Consider the following 13,421-nt stretch of genomic DNA (forward strand, 5'->3'; position numbering starts at 1 on the left):
TTGGGGATTTGCGATGGCGTGCCATCGACTTCGGTCTAGTTATTTTTATTAAGAGATTTTTAGGTGGCATTGCTTTTCCAAAGGTTGATCGATAATTAAGTCCCCTTTTTTAAATATAGACAAGTCTGGAGACAGCGATGATTCACAAGCAATGTACACGGTTCGCCTTTTTTATTTTTTGACCTTCGAGGGGACGCCACGGGCAAACTGGCGGGAATCGGGAAAAACGTAAATAATGAAAGTTGTAGTACTCGAAGAGCACTACTTGCATACCAACTTTCATTCGAAACAGTTGAAAACCCAAGGAGCTCGATGCCCAATTTATTGATTTTTTTACATTTTCTAAGTTCGTGACCTTGTGATCTTGACCTTGGGACGAAAATGAAAAATTGAGCTCCGTGGGGCTATGCAGGTGCCATTTGGCTAACCAAATACTGAAACCCCTGCCAGATTCGACAAACCCCCTCGGAGAAGATGTAACTTGAAACCGGCTACCCCCTAAAAACATGTTTTTTGGGCGTGGCTCTGCCCATAATGGGCGCAGCATGCCCATTCTCGGGAAAACACAACTAGATCATGATACAAACCTCACACCCTAATTTTATCAAAATCGGATCAAAACCCACGGAGCTATGCTCGGGATAGACAGACAGACAGACACACACCCATAACGAATATAGTGGTCACTAACTGACTCGTGAACCAAAAGTTGTAGTACTCGAAGAGCACTACTTGCATACCAACTTTCATTCGAAACAGTTGAAAACCCAAGGAGCTCGATGCCCAATTTATTTATTTTTTTACATTTTCTAAGTTTGTGACCTTGTGATCTTGACCTTGGGACGAAAATGAAAAATTGAGCTCCGTGGGGCTATGCAGGTGCCATTTGGCTAACCAAATACTGAAACCCCTGCCAGATTCGACAAACCCCCTCGGAGAAGATGTAACTTGAAACCGGCTACCCCCTAAAAACATGTTTTTTGGGGCATGGCAACGCCCATAATGGGCGCAGCACGCCCATTCTCAGGAAAACACAACTAGATCATGATAGAAACCTACCACCCAAATTTTATCAGGATCGGATCAAAACCCACGGAGCTATGCTCGGGACAGACAGACAGACAGACACACCCATAACGAATATAGTGGTCACTTACTGACTTTTGAACCAACACTTGAAAACCCTAGGAGCTCGATGGCCAATTTATTGATTTTTTTTGACATTTTCTAAGTTCGTGACCTTGTGACCTTGACCTTGGGACGAAAATTAAAAATCGAGCTCCGTGGGGCTATGCAGGTGCCATTGGGCTAACCAAATACTGAAACCCCTGCCACATTCAACAAACCCCCTCGGAGAAGATGTAACTTGAAACTGGCTACCCCCTAAAAACACATGTTTTTTGCGCGTGGCTCTGCCCATAATTGGTGCAGCACGCCCATTCTCAGGAAAACACAACTAGATCATGATACAAACCTCCCACCCAAATTTTATCAGGATCGGATCAAAACCCATGGAGCTATGCTCGGGACAGACAGACGGACACACACACACATAACGAATATAGTGGTCACTCTGGCTGGCGCTCGTGAACCAGTAGTGGTCACTTACTGACTCGTGAACCAAAAATACCACACGATGTTAATACAAACAAAACACCAAAATATTTTCTCCCAAACACCATTTATTGCTGTTTCAATTTATGAACATCAAATTTCAACATCAGCTTCTGCATCCTTGGAACATTTTTTTTCCAATCGTTTGACATTTTCAACTGAATTCGCTGCTGAACATCGATGCGATGGTTTGGGCAATTTTCCACTGTTGATCTCACTGTGGAATGTCTTCCTGATCTTCTTACGTCCTTGACCGAACCAGTTGTAAGCTTTTGGTGACATTCATCATCGCTTTTGGACCCCAAGTAGCATGTTTTCCCATTTCTTGCCACCACAATCTTTGAACTGCAATTGCAAACTTCCAAACCTCATACCATGTAGCAATTTGTGCTCTTCAAACAACAGTTAATCGCTCGGACATAATGGATCAATCTGATCTGAAAACAAATATATATATATATATATATATATATATATATATATATATATATATATATATATATATATATATATATATATATATACAAACATATACAAACATACATACATATATCGCAATAAACAAGCTTTCAAACAAAAAAAAATATTGATGCTCGAAAATAACAACAGAGTATTTTATTTAAAATAGGAACTTAATCATGGATCACCCTGTTGACTGGCAATGTACAGTTTGTATACTTTATACGAGACTAAGAGAATTTGAGGACCAGACAAATTTAAACAAAATACCAGTAGTGCACCTAAGCTTTATAAAGGCAAACAAGAAATGAAGACACCTTATTTATTCCTCGACCCCCGATACAGTTTGGCGATTCACAGCAGCTACGCCTGGTACGAATCCTGCGCAGCACGGTGATGGTGCGCGTCGGCGGAGGCTGGATGGCCCTTGACGAATTCCTCGTAAAGAATGACCCATGTCGAGGTAAGTCTGTTCTTTGTAGCTTCGCCATTCGGTCCTCATGATTTACGATATCCGAGTGTGATGGGTTGTGTCAAGTTAATTTTATTGGTGGCTTCCGGAAGTGTGGATGTCCAAATCCACACTTGTTTTGGAAATGGTTGTTTATGATTTTATTTGGTCAAATTGCTTTCCTCACAATCATACCATTGTTTTTATTTTATTTTTACTTGGCTTTGCCTCCATCACTACCTGCATCATACCCTTTTTACCATTTACAACCGGGATGAATTTACTGCACCATTATTCCAGATCTAGAACCTTTACCCTTCCACTTTTTCTCTTAATTTTTTTCCCTCCAATTTTTACCTTAACAAACCACCATCTTTCCCTCTGTCACTCCCTTGCTGTTTGTCTCCCTCTTCCTCTCCCCTTCCAGTCCATCACTACGGGGTCAAACTCATCAACTGGGACAATAGCCCCACAAAAACTGGTCAAGTTTTAATAGGTTAGCACTTACTTGCCTCTCCTTTGTGTTGCGCCCACTGTGCTTGCTGCTTCTGAAGGCCCATGTTTGATCACTTTGCTTGAGAACGGCCAGAGGAGCGGATGATGGAAAGGTCGCATGATCAGCTTCACAGGGATATGTAATTTCTGTTATAGTCATACTAATAACTGATGTGAGGCCGCAAACTTCGGATGACTGCAGCTTTATAAAGAGGGGAGGCTTTAAATTGACGAAATTAAAATTTAAAACAAGAACAGAAAAGAGGATGAGAGCATTGAGAAAGGAGGTTCTTCAGAGAAGTTGGATGGGAAGGGAAAGAAGGTTGGGGGAAGATAAGAATAAAGAGAAGGGAAGCGGACAGTCTGCAATGCATTGGAGTTCAAGGAGGCGTTGCTAATTCCGCCATATTTACCTACAGTATGTAATAGGGGGGTGGACCCTTGAATGTATTGTGTTTTAACTTATCCATTTAATTATCAATATGTTGGTAGAAAATATTTTCCAAAGAATTGGGAAAATTCGTTAATGCCTGCAAAGCCAGTTTTTAATTGGTTTCCTTTGAAAGGGGTACAAAACCCAAAGCTGCATGAAACCAGTTACATATGGAGTGACACCTGCACGGGTGCCGACTCCATTTCAAGTGCATGTGCCTTGTTTTCATAATCCATTTGACAGTTGTTTCATCGGAGCTTTTGGGGCAGAAATAAGATCAATAGAGATTTGTGGATGCCAACATGCATGATCCTCTTGCTCTCCATGAATCTGTCAGAAAACTGTGGGCATGATTATCTTCCAGACAAAGGATTTGGTTATAAACTACCTGGTTTCCAAAAATCCTTATATTTTCAGATCTCAGACAGGTATGACTCAGCGATAACGAATGCAGCCATAGTCCCATCATCGATAACTATTCCATGCATACGGGTTTCAAAGACCACTAGGCAAAGACCATATGCAATGGTGGAATATGCAATATATGTCCATCCAATATTCGGCATCCTTTGGCAGCCACCAGTGTGTGGGTTCCTGCTGGTCTTTCATAAACATCATTGCCAAAACCGTTTGTGATCACATCGACAGTGGGTCACCTTCAACTGAGTGATGTTAAATTCTGTGTGCCACCATTTGGTCGACCTTGACCAAATACAGCAACCTTTTCTTTTTCATTAATTATTCTCATGCCACTGGCCTGTTCCAAAGCTACTAATATTCCAAATTTTCCAAACTCTGACTGCACCGGAGCTCAAACAATTGCAATGATAGAACGCCAGGAGGTACTTTGCTTTTCCAAACTAGGTATGAAGCAATAGAGCTCCCTTTTTGACAAATCCTCGAAATATGTACTACAAGTGATTGAACTCAACTGCTGCTGAAACTTTGTCCTTGTCATTGGTTTTCCTCCTGGCAGTCTTAGCAATAAGAAAGCTATTGAGCTTCTCATTGTCACTGCCTTTTATTGCCTCTCAACATGCTTTTAAAATGAGCAGAGCTCTTCACACAGTGCTTTCCCGAAGTTTCGTTCCTTTTCTTTCTCTTCTTTAATTTTCTCTTGAACTCGAACTGCAGCCAACCACAGCTGTTTTGTTTGCCACCACCGCTTCATCTCAGTGCATATCATGAAGGCTTGCCCGAATGGCCACGCTCTCCTCTTAGCTATAGTACAAGTCTGTTCTTTCGGCACCACGTTACTCTATACACACACGGTGACGGCCTCATGCGCACGCCATTGTGCACCTCACAGACACGCTCATCGCATCTCATAGCATGTTCATTTCCGCAATTTCTCTACCTGCAGCCAGGGGCAGGACAAACCTTGAGCTTCGAGAGAAATTCATCCTTGGTGAGGGGATGAGTCAGTCGATGGCACCATTCAAGTCTAAAGGGCGGCGCTCCCGGCCCAACTCGCGGCCAACCTCGCCGACACGCACTGCCACTAGTCCGAGCTACAGCAGCTATGCCACGGCCATTGCCACGACTGCTACCGTCAACTCTCCTGGAAATAACAACAACTCTGTTACCACAGCCTCTGCACCAAGCTCACCTGCCATCACCAATGGCAACAAGGTTTGTTTACACACTGCTTGTGATATGACTGCCAATATATTTTTGTTGAATCTTTTCCCCTCTATTCTTTTCTCCTCTTCCTTTTCTCTATGTTACTCAATTATAGCCCTCCCCCTCCACGCCCTCTCCCCACATCAACTCCATCACTACTTATATACAATGGATCGATGGCTCTTTCTGACATATTCTAACAGATCGGAGTCACTTTAAATGATTGGAAATGATGATTACAGTGACAATTCTCATCCCCTTACTTTCTCCTTCCTCCCCTCGCCCACTGTTCCTCAAAGTGTCCCTCTGTTGTGTCCCTCTACCACACTGTTAGTGTGTTTGCCCACTTTCCATTGTGTTTCTCTTGTCCTGTTCCATTCTGTTCTGAGTTTTTCTGATTGGTTTCATCCACCAATGGTTGGATTATTGTGTGGGGTAACTGATGATATCTGAATCACATTCATCATCCTATTGCAGAGCACTCCAGTCCATGCGAGCAAGCTGAAACAACCAGGCTTCATCACAGGTAGGTTATGTCCCATTACTTCCATCGTACTTACATGCATAGGTATACTCACTGGAGTGGTTCAGAGCAGGAGGATTTATACACTGAAGCCTTCCCAACAATTGTAATCCATACACTTATCACCATATTGCTTTGAGTTACAGCCAAAGATATATATCAAACTATATTGGGATCAAAAATGGTCATTTACTTGGAATGCTATTGATAAACTGTATGGTCTGTGTGGGTCTGGCAGGATAGCATATACTGTAGGTATGCACACTCGCCACTGAGCTGTTAAGCCTGCGTTTGAATCCCGACCCAGCAAAATAAACAACCACCTTGGTGTTTCACAGACAGACCGAGACATCAGTGTGTGTGTGTGTGTGTGCCGTCCCTCAAATAGATTTTAAACTGGGCATCCTGTCCACCGGCATTAGTTGGTGGACGTTAAAGATCCCGCAGTGTCCTCCGTGAAGAGGAGGCGAGCTATTGCCGACACCCTGAACAAATTCCAAATTCCTGCTCTAACCTAAAGGGGGCACTGCATCTGTGGCACAGCTGCAAACGGTGCCACCTCCAGGCACGGGTTCCATGAAAAAGAAGAAGGTTGTCTTTGTTTTAAAGAATTTGCATGAAATATAAATTCCACAGAAATCTATACATAGTGAAGATTTGAACAAGCATAACTTTCGATATAATTTTCAGATTTCGTTCTTCCTCTTCGATTTTCACTTTTGATCCTTTTCCTCTTCCTTTTCAGGCTCTTTTGAACCTGGTGAAAGGAAAAAAAAAATACAGTTTGAATTGCTTTTAGTGGCAAACGGAAATTGCATCTCATTTGCTTTGCAATATCCGTTAGAATATTGTACACGTAAATGATTTTCCAAATTGCAGACTCAGATGATTATTTTTCCTGTCCACGTGAACACCCACAGAATCTCTCAAGAAGAGCAGTCGACCGCCAAGCCGAGCCGGGAGTCAGGCCGGGAGCCGACCTGGAAGTCACGCGAGCAGTCGACGCGGCAGCGATGCCTCGGACATGGATGTGTCAGACATGTTATCTCACTACTCTGAGACAACGGAGACGAGCGTCGACGCACGCTCCATCGGCCGACTCACTACACGCTCAAACGCAAGGGCTCCAGGAAAACCGTCCAAGATCCCAACGCCGTCCAAGGCCTCGAAAAACAACAGCACACCAATTCGTGGAAACCTCAAGAGATAATGGCGAGACCTAGGGTACAAAAATGCTCCCTTAGCTGCTGCCATTTTGAATTCTGCCAAAAGTGCCGCTCGTCCTGAATGATGGCGAAATGCATTTGCATCTAAATGTCGCTCGAGCTGTGCCATGAGGTGAAAATGGCGGCAAGCCGTGAAGGATTTGTTCTTATTGGTATTTTGCTAAGGTAACTGTTTAATGCGTTTTTATCATCTTTTTGGTTCTTATTTAATACGTAGTGCGAACTCCTGGGTTAGCAAGTCACTCGCAACAACCCGTACAACCGTCGGTCCATACTTCTGCATACTACCACTTCCGTAACTTTACGAAGCTCCTGTGCATGAGTGTCGTAATAACCCTTACAGGCATCCTTCAGGTGCCCCGCATAAATACCGTTATTGAAAATGGATGTGAATAATAATAAAAAAAAAAACAAGAGGCAAAAAGGTATTGCTGTATAAGTGTAGCAGCTTATTTGTTTACTCGTCCAAGGCTCCACAAGGCCATATGGGGCATGCGTAACCCAAGAGCACTTTTTACAATCTGCAGCACGAGGTGGCCTTCACTGAGGAGCAGCGTGGGAGAGTGGTGAAAGCACGGAACCATATTTGAAAAACGTCGACGGTGCAACAACTACCAGGATGTGGATGCACCATATATATATAGATAGCTTCGCTGCACGTGCAATTCTTCGATTCCCAGCCGAGGCTTTCGCTATAGTTTATTTTGTTTTTCATTTGCATATTTTATTGCACCAACCGACTCGGAGAGGATTTGCGAAATGATTATTTAAATCTTACACGACGATTTCGAAGTTCAACGATGCAATGCGACTTGATGGATCTTGAGTAGCGGCATCACGAGCAATGTAGTGAGTGCTGAACCGAGTCTGTGATTCCGTTCCAGGTTTTGGAGGTGTATCGTGAAGCTGTATCTCCCATACTTCATGCTCGTCCTCCCCCCCCCACCTCCCCTCCCACCACCTATCGATGGAGGTATGTTTGACCTGAACCTGACATAAATCCCCAAGTGAAATTGCTGCAACTGCAACTTATTACAGCTGTGGCCAGTGTGGATGGCTTCTCAAAAATGACGTCACATTAAAAAGGAAGGACGCATTTCCTGTGCTTTCCATTGGTGTTTCATTATTGTCCTTATTTAAATTCACAGATATAAAAACCTCTTGTGCATATAGGAAGTCGAGAAGAGGTGCCATGTCATCTGTGTGGAGTTGTATGGCTTGAGTGAGAAGTTTGGTAATAATTCCCCTTTTTTAATTGTAATTAAGTATTGCCATACAGTAAACTGAGTTTGGTACCGAGGCACTTCCTGTCAGTTTGTTTACTTTATTGCTCAATTGATTCTGCAAATGGAATCTCCAAAAAAATAGAATCGATTTTTTTTTTTTTTTTTTGTATACCTTGGTCGAGGCTCGTATGAGAGCTAACACACAACTCACAGCAAGGAGTGAGTCGATTCTCGATTCTCAAAAAGATAATCGATTCTCAAAAAGAAAATGTTGTGAAAGATTTTATTTTGGTGACGTCACTAAACAAGTTTAATCGCAAATCACTCGATGTGCATTGCTTGACATTCGAGCAGGCAGAGCACCTCACCGCACCGCCATGTCACCCCCTTCTTGCCCACAATCTTTATTACCCCCATTAACTCTACATAACCCAACCCCTCTTATTTGCAAGGTGTCTTGTTTCCTTCTTAATCTTTTTTTCCTAATTTCTTTCTCTCTTTCTCTTTTTCTTTTCTGGTTGTTCATCCTGGCCGTAGTTTTGGAAAGTCGTGGGTCCTTTCTCGCTCCGACTTTGTGAATCAGGCCGTGAGGTTGAAAAAAAACGGTGGTCAACTTCAAACTTCCCCATAGAATACTCTGGCAGTCAGTCATTCAATGTGATGGTGTGGCTGTGAACACAGTCATCCAGTGCTGCAGAAGAGGTGTTTTTCAGGCCTATTGACTGCCTAAAAGGGTGTTGCCATCACAAGAGAGAGCAGAGCTTTACTTTGGACTGGAGAGAACTTCGCCTTGGTTTGGGTGGGAAGAGAGAGATGGATAGCTCAATAGTTCCTTCATCTTGGTGAGTGCTTAATTCAATGGCATCGTCCTGGGCACCGTCCATCATTGAAGTTTCCAACATTTACCCTTAGAACCTCCCTGAACAGCAGGTCCATAACGTAAGAAGATCAAACAGTTAACTCGCAATTCAAAACGGTCTGATATTGTGGTTTGCAAAATTTCAAAAATCCTTTGCTAAATGCAATGATACTGTCATCTATCTATAATTCCAGCTGTGTGTGTGTGTGTGTGTGTGTGTGTGTGTGTGTGTGTGTGTGTGTGTGTGTGTGTGTGTGTGTGTGTGCGTGTGTGTGTGTGTGTGTGTGTGTGTGTGTGTGTGTGTGTGTGTGTGTGTGTATGTGTGTGTATGTGTATGTGTATGTGTATGTGTATGTGTGTGTGTGTGTAAGAGAGAGAGAGAGAGAGAGAGAGAGAGAGAGAGAGAGAGAGAGAGAGAGACAGACAGACAGACAGACAGACAGACAGACAGACAGACAGACAGACAGACAGACAGACAGACAGACAGACACCGCTGTTTCTCGACAACCACTGGTCCAATGTCATTGAAACTTGCCAGGTATATTGCTGGGGACCTGAGAATGTGCCTTTTCAAGGTTTGATATTAATCAGACAAGTGGTTCCCAAGTTATAGCCATTTATTTACCAAACCAATGACAGGACACATTGCAGCGTGGCCGATGGGGAAGAGATCCTCAGCCACGTTCCCCATTACGGGTTACAACGTACGGACTTCCGGATAGTGATGACTTACTGTATTCGAATAATTTCTCGATTTCTTATGCGCATTTATAGATAAACACAATGTCCCAATCCAGTCGTCGTTTACGAGAGCGAAGGAACACTGTGGTTGTTTGAAAGTTTTTTTGTTTTTTTTTTCACGTACGGTTTTTTTTTTTCTCCTCTTCTCTTTGTGTTTTTCCTTGTGATGACATTGCGAAAAGGCAAAATAAGTTGGTGCTAATTGAATAATTGGCCATTAAAACTAAATTGCGAATAATCGTAACTGCGATATGCGAACTTCCGGACAGTGAGGACTTAACTTCGCATAGGCCAATGCGCGGCCGGCCGACGATGACGTCACGTGCCGTGCCGGTTACCATGGGGATCGATCGGTGCCTTAGTTACCGTGGCGTAGGAGTGGCAATGGTCAATGGCAGCGAATGTCATGGCAAGCAAAGACAGGGAGGTAAACTTTATTTTAATTTTGATTTTAATTAACTCTGTGTGTGGAAGTATGACAGCAGTTGTTACTTCAATGCAAGCGATAATTCATGGAATGCATGTGAACATTCCGTACGGGCACGCACTACTTCCCGATGGTGATGACAATATATTCCAATAATTTCTCGATTTCTTATGCGCATTTATAGATAAACACAATGCCCCAATCCAAGTCGTCGTTTACGAGAGCGAAGGAACGGCCTGTGTGGTTGTTTGAAAGTTTTTGGGTTTTTTTGCACGTACGGGCATGCGAGAGCGAAGGAACAGCCTGTGTGGTTGTTGTTTCTGACACGCGGTTTGAAAGTTTTTTTTTACTTTTTTGCATGTACGGCCACGCACGTACAGCCACACACGTACGGGCATGCACTAGTATCTCAAAATACATGACTCAAAATCAAATGTTCGCAACAATATAATTCATTTGTTATCAAATGAAAAGCTCGCTCACATTATCAACCATTTCACGAAGGTGAAATAAATTCAAAATATAAACATGAGAATGTTTAACCTTTTCATTATTTTTTTCCTCATACCTTTTCTGCCTGTTTACCTTTCTTACTTTTTTGGAAATTGTATAATGTCACGACACATGTTACTATCGTGGCCAAAAATATTGGCGCCCTTGCACTTCTTTTCAAATAATGAATCATTTCTTCCAGAAAATTGTTGGAATTTTAAAATCTTTTTGTATTCACATTTGTATTTCTTTGGTTTGCAGTGGAACAAAAAAAAAAGCTGAAATTTTATTTTTACTAAATCTTCGCTTATTCCACACACAAATCCTAAAATGGCCTGGACAATATTATTGACACCTTTTAGAAGTTGTGAGAAATAATTACATTTGAAGCAGGTGATTCTCCTTTACTTTGGAATTGAACTCACCTTTGGTGCGTTGCAGGTGCCTGCAATATAAAAATCACTCATTCAACCAGTTTGAATGGAGAAAAAGAGGCATTCTGCTGTTTTGTGTCACTGTGTGCACTGCATTGAGCAAGGAGAAAAGGAAGAAAACCAGATAATTGTCTGAGGAGGTCAGACACAAGATTGTCGCCAAGCATGGACAATCTCAAAGCTACAAGTCCATCTTGAGAGACCTTGATGTTCCTGTGTCCACCGTACACAATGTCATAAGGAAGTTTAAGACCCACAGCACTGTAGCCAACCTCCCTGGACGTGGCCGCAAGAGAAAACTTGATCGAAGATTGCAGCGAAGGATTGTTCGAATGGTGGGGAAAGCACCTCGATCAACTGCCAAACAGATTCAAGCTGACCTTCAGATGCAAGGTATGACAGTTTCAACTTGCACCATTCATCGCTAACTCAATGAAATTGATTTCTATGGTAGGAGACCCAGGAGGTCCCCACTGCTGAGAGTGAGACAGAAGAAATCCCGACTGGAATTTGCCAAAACACACCTGAAAAGGCCAAAATCCTTCTGGAAGAATGTCCTGTGGACAGATGAGACCAAATTAAAGCTTTTTGGTGAAGCACATCATCTCGATGCTGACAGAAAACAAAATGAAGTCTTCAAAGAAAACAACACCTTCCCTACAGTCAAACATGGAGGAGGTTCAGTGATGTTTTGGGGTGGCTGTGCTGCCTCTGGCATTAGGTGCCTTGAATGTGTTGATGGCATCATGAAATCTGGAGATTACCAAGACATTTTGGAGCGCAATGTTCAATGCAGTGTCAGAAATCTGGGTCTCCGTCAAAGGTCAAAGGTCATGGGTCTTGTAGCAGAACACTGACCCCAAACACACTTCAAAAAACACCCAGGAATGGTTCAAGACAAAATGCTGGACTGTTCTGAAGTGGCCAGCAATGAGTTCAGATCTAAATCCCATTGAACACTTGTGGGGAGATCTGAAAACAGCAGTTGGAAGAAGGTACCCTTCAAATCTGGGAGAACTGGAGCCGTTTGCACAAGAAGAGTGGGACAAACTGCCAGTAGAGAGGTGTAGAAAGCTCATTCATGGTGAGAGGAAGTCATTGACTACAGTTATTTTGTCCAAAGGCTGTGATACCAAATATTAAGTGAAGGGTGTCAATTTTTTCAATGCCATTTCTTTTTATTTTCTGTTTTAAAAGGATATTGTTATGGCTGTGGAAATTCGCAGAGCACCATATAGGTCCTTAGATCAGTAATGCTGATAAGTCCGTGTTCAGTTAGATTTCCCCACGGTTGTTTAATGAGGTTTATCCGTTTGGACAGGGCTGTGATCTTTGAGTTCGCCGTTTTTGTTTTACTATCGTTATTTTGGACCAACCACCATTACTACCACCACAAAGCGCCACCAACCACAACAACCATTATCACCACAACCACCTTCTCATCAACCGCCAACATCCCCACAGACAACGAACAGCCGCCTTCACAACAACCACCTTAACCACCACAACCCAACCACACCACCCTCACTACCACCACAAACACCAGCCACACCACCCTCATGACCACCATGAACGCCAGCCACACCACCATCAAGACCACCACAAAACGCCAGCCCCGCCACCATAACGCCAACCACACCACCACCGCATTTCCACCTCAGCACGGTTGCGAGAAGCCTGGCCGTCGTGTCATTTTCCCCGTTGAAACGCCATATTGCATTTCGGAATGGGAGTGGTCTTTTTGATAGCCGATAAAATAATCGGCTCCAGCGAGGTCTCGCGATAATACCCCGCTTGGTTATCCCAGAACGGAACGAACCGCTTAAGCGGTTCGTGTCCGAGCAGAGCTCGCTGAGGTACGGTCTCTCGGTAGGCTGCTCGTGTGAATAATTAGGTATATCGACAATTCAGTGATTGACCCTGTCGTGCGCGGGTAGAATATTGACTCGGCCGTGGTGTGCGTTTGGAGTACACCCGTGACTGGTTTTTGGCGTTGTTCCGGAAAGTCGCGACTGAATTGTCCGTCCGGTGGGCGTACGTCCGCGATTCGGCTAAAAAGCGGCTGTCCGCACGCCGGCGGGTGGAGAATTCGTAACAATATATTAAGTTTTGAATAAAAAACAAAGGTTCTGTAATATTAACAGTGAAATCATGAATGGTGGAGACAAAATACTTTTGTCAATTTCAACTTATTTTTCGAAAAAAATTGTGAGTGCTTTGAAAAAAAAATGGCAAGGATGCCAATATTTTTGGCCATGGCAGTACCTCTGATCAAATAACTGACCAAATGCAGCACTGGAGTATTAGGCAGAACCCAAATAGACAAAGATGGTGTCATCAGGAGGAAGCTGGATTGGATTCGGGTTTCAGCTGCTATACCTCTACCCTGAAAAACCCATCCAGACACAGCCAAGTAAA

General features: G+C 43.2%; 1 protein-coding gene across 1 annotated transcript in view; it reads left to right on the forward strand.

The window, feature by feature from the left end:
- The window catches only part of LOC147017282 (uncharacterized), a 350,244-nt gene extending 342,120 nt beyond the window's left edge, over positions 1–8,124 (forward strand). The window contains exons 99-103 of the mRNA XM_085847971.1: positions 2,419–2,536; positions 2,952–3,020; positions 4,816–5,084; positions 5,553–5,601; positions 6,519–8,124. Coding sequence (XP_085704097.1) covers positions 2,419–2,536; positions 2,952–3,020; positions 4,816–5,084; positions 5,553–5,601; positions 6,519–6,808 — 795 coding nt within the window. The 3' untranslated portion in view covers positions 6,809–8,124. The remainder of the gene's footprint in view (positions 1–2,418; positions 2,537–2,951; positions 3,021–4,815; positions 5,085–5,552; positions 5,602–6,518) is intronic.
- The last annotated feature ends 5,297 nt before the right edge of the window (positions 8,125–13,421 follow it).

Source organism: Eptatretus burgeri, chromosome 11 (assembly GCF_056783735.1).
Source record: "Eptatretus burgeri isolate ZD-2024b chromosome 11, Ebu_testis_v1, whole genome shotgun sequence".
Taxonomy (NCBI): domain Eukaryota; kingdom Metazoa; phylum Chordata; class Myxini; order Myxiniformes; family Myxinidae; genus Eptatretus; species Eptatretus burgeri.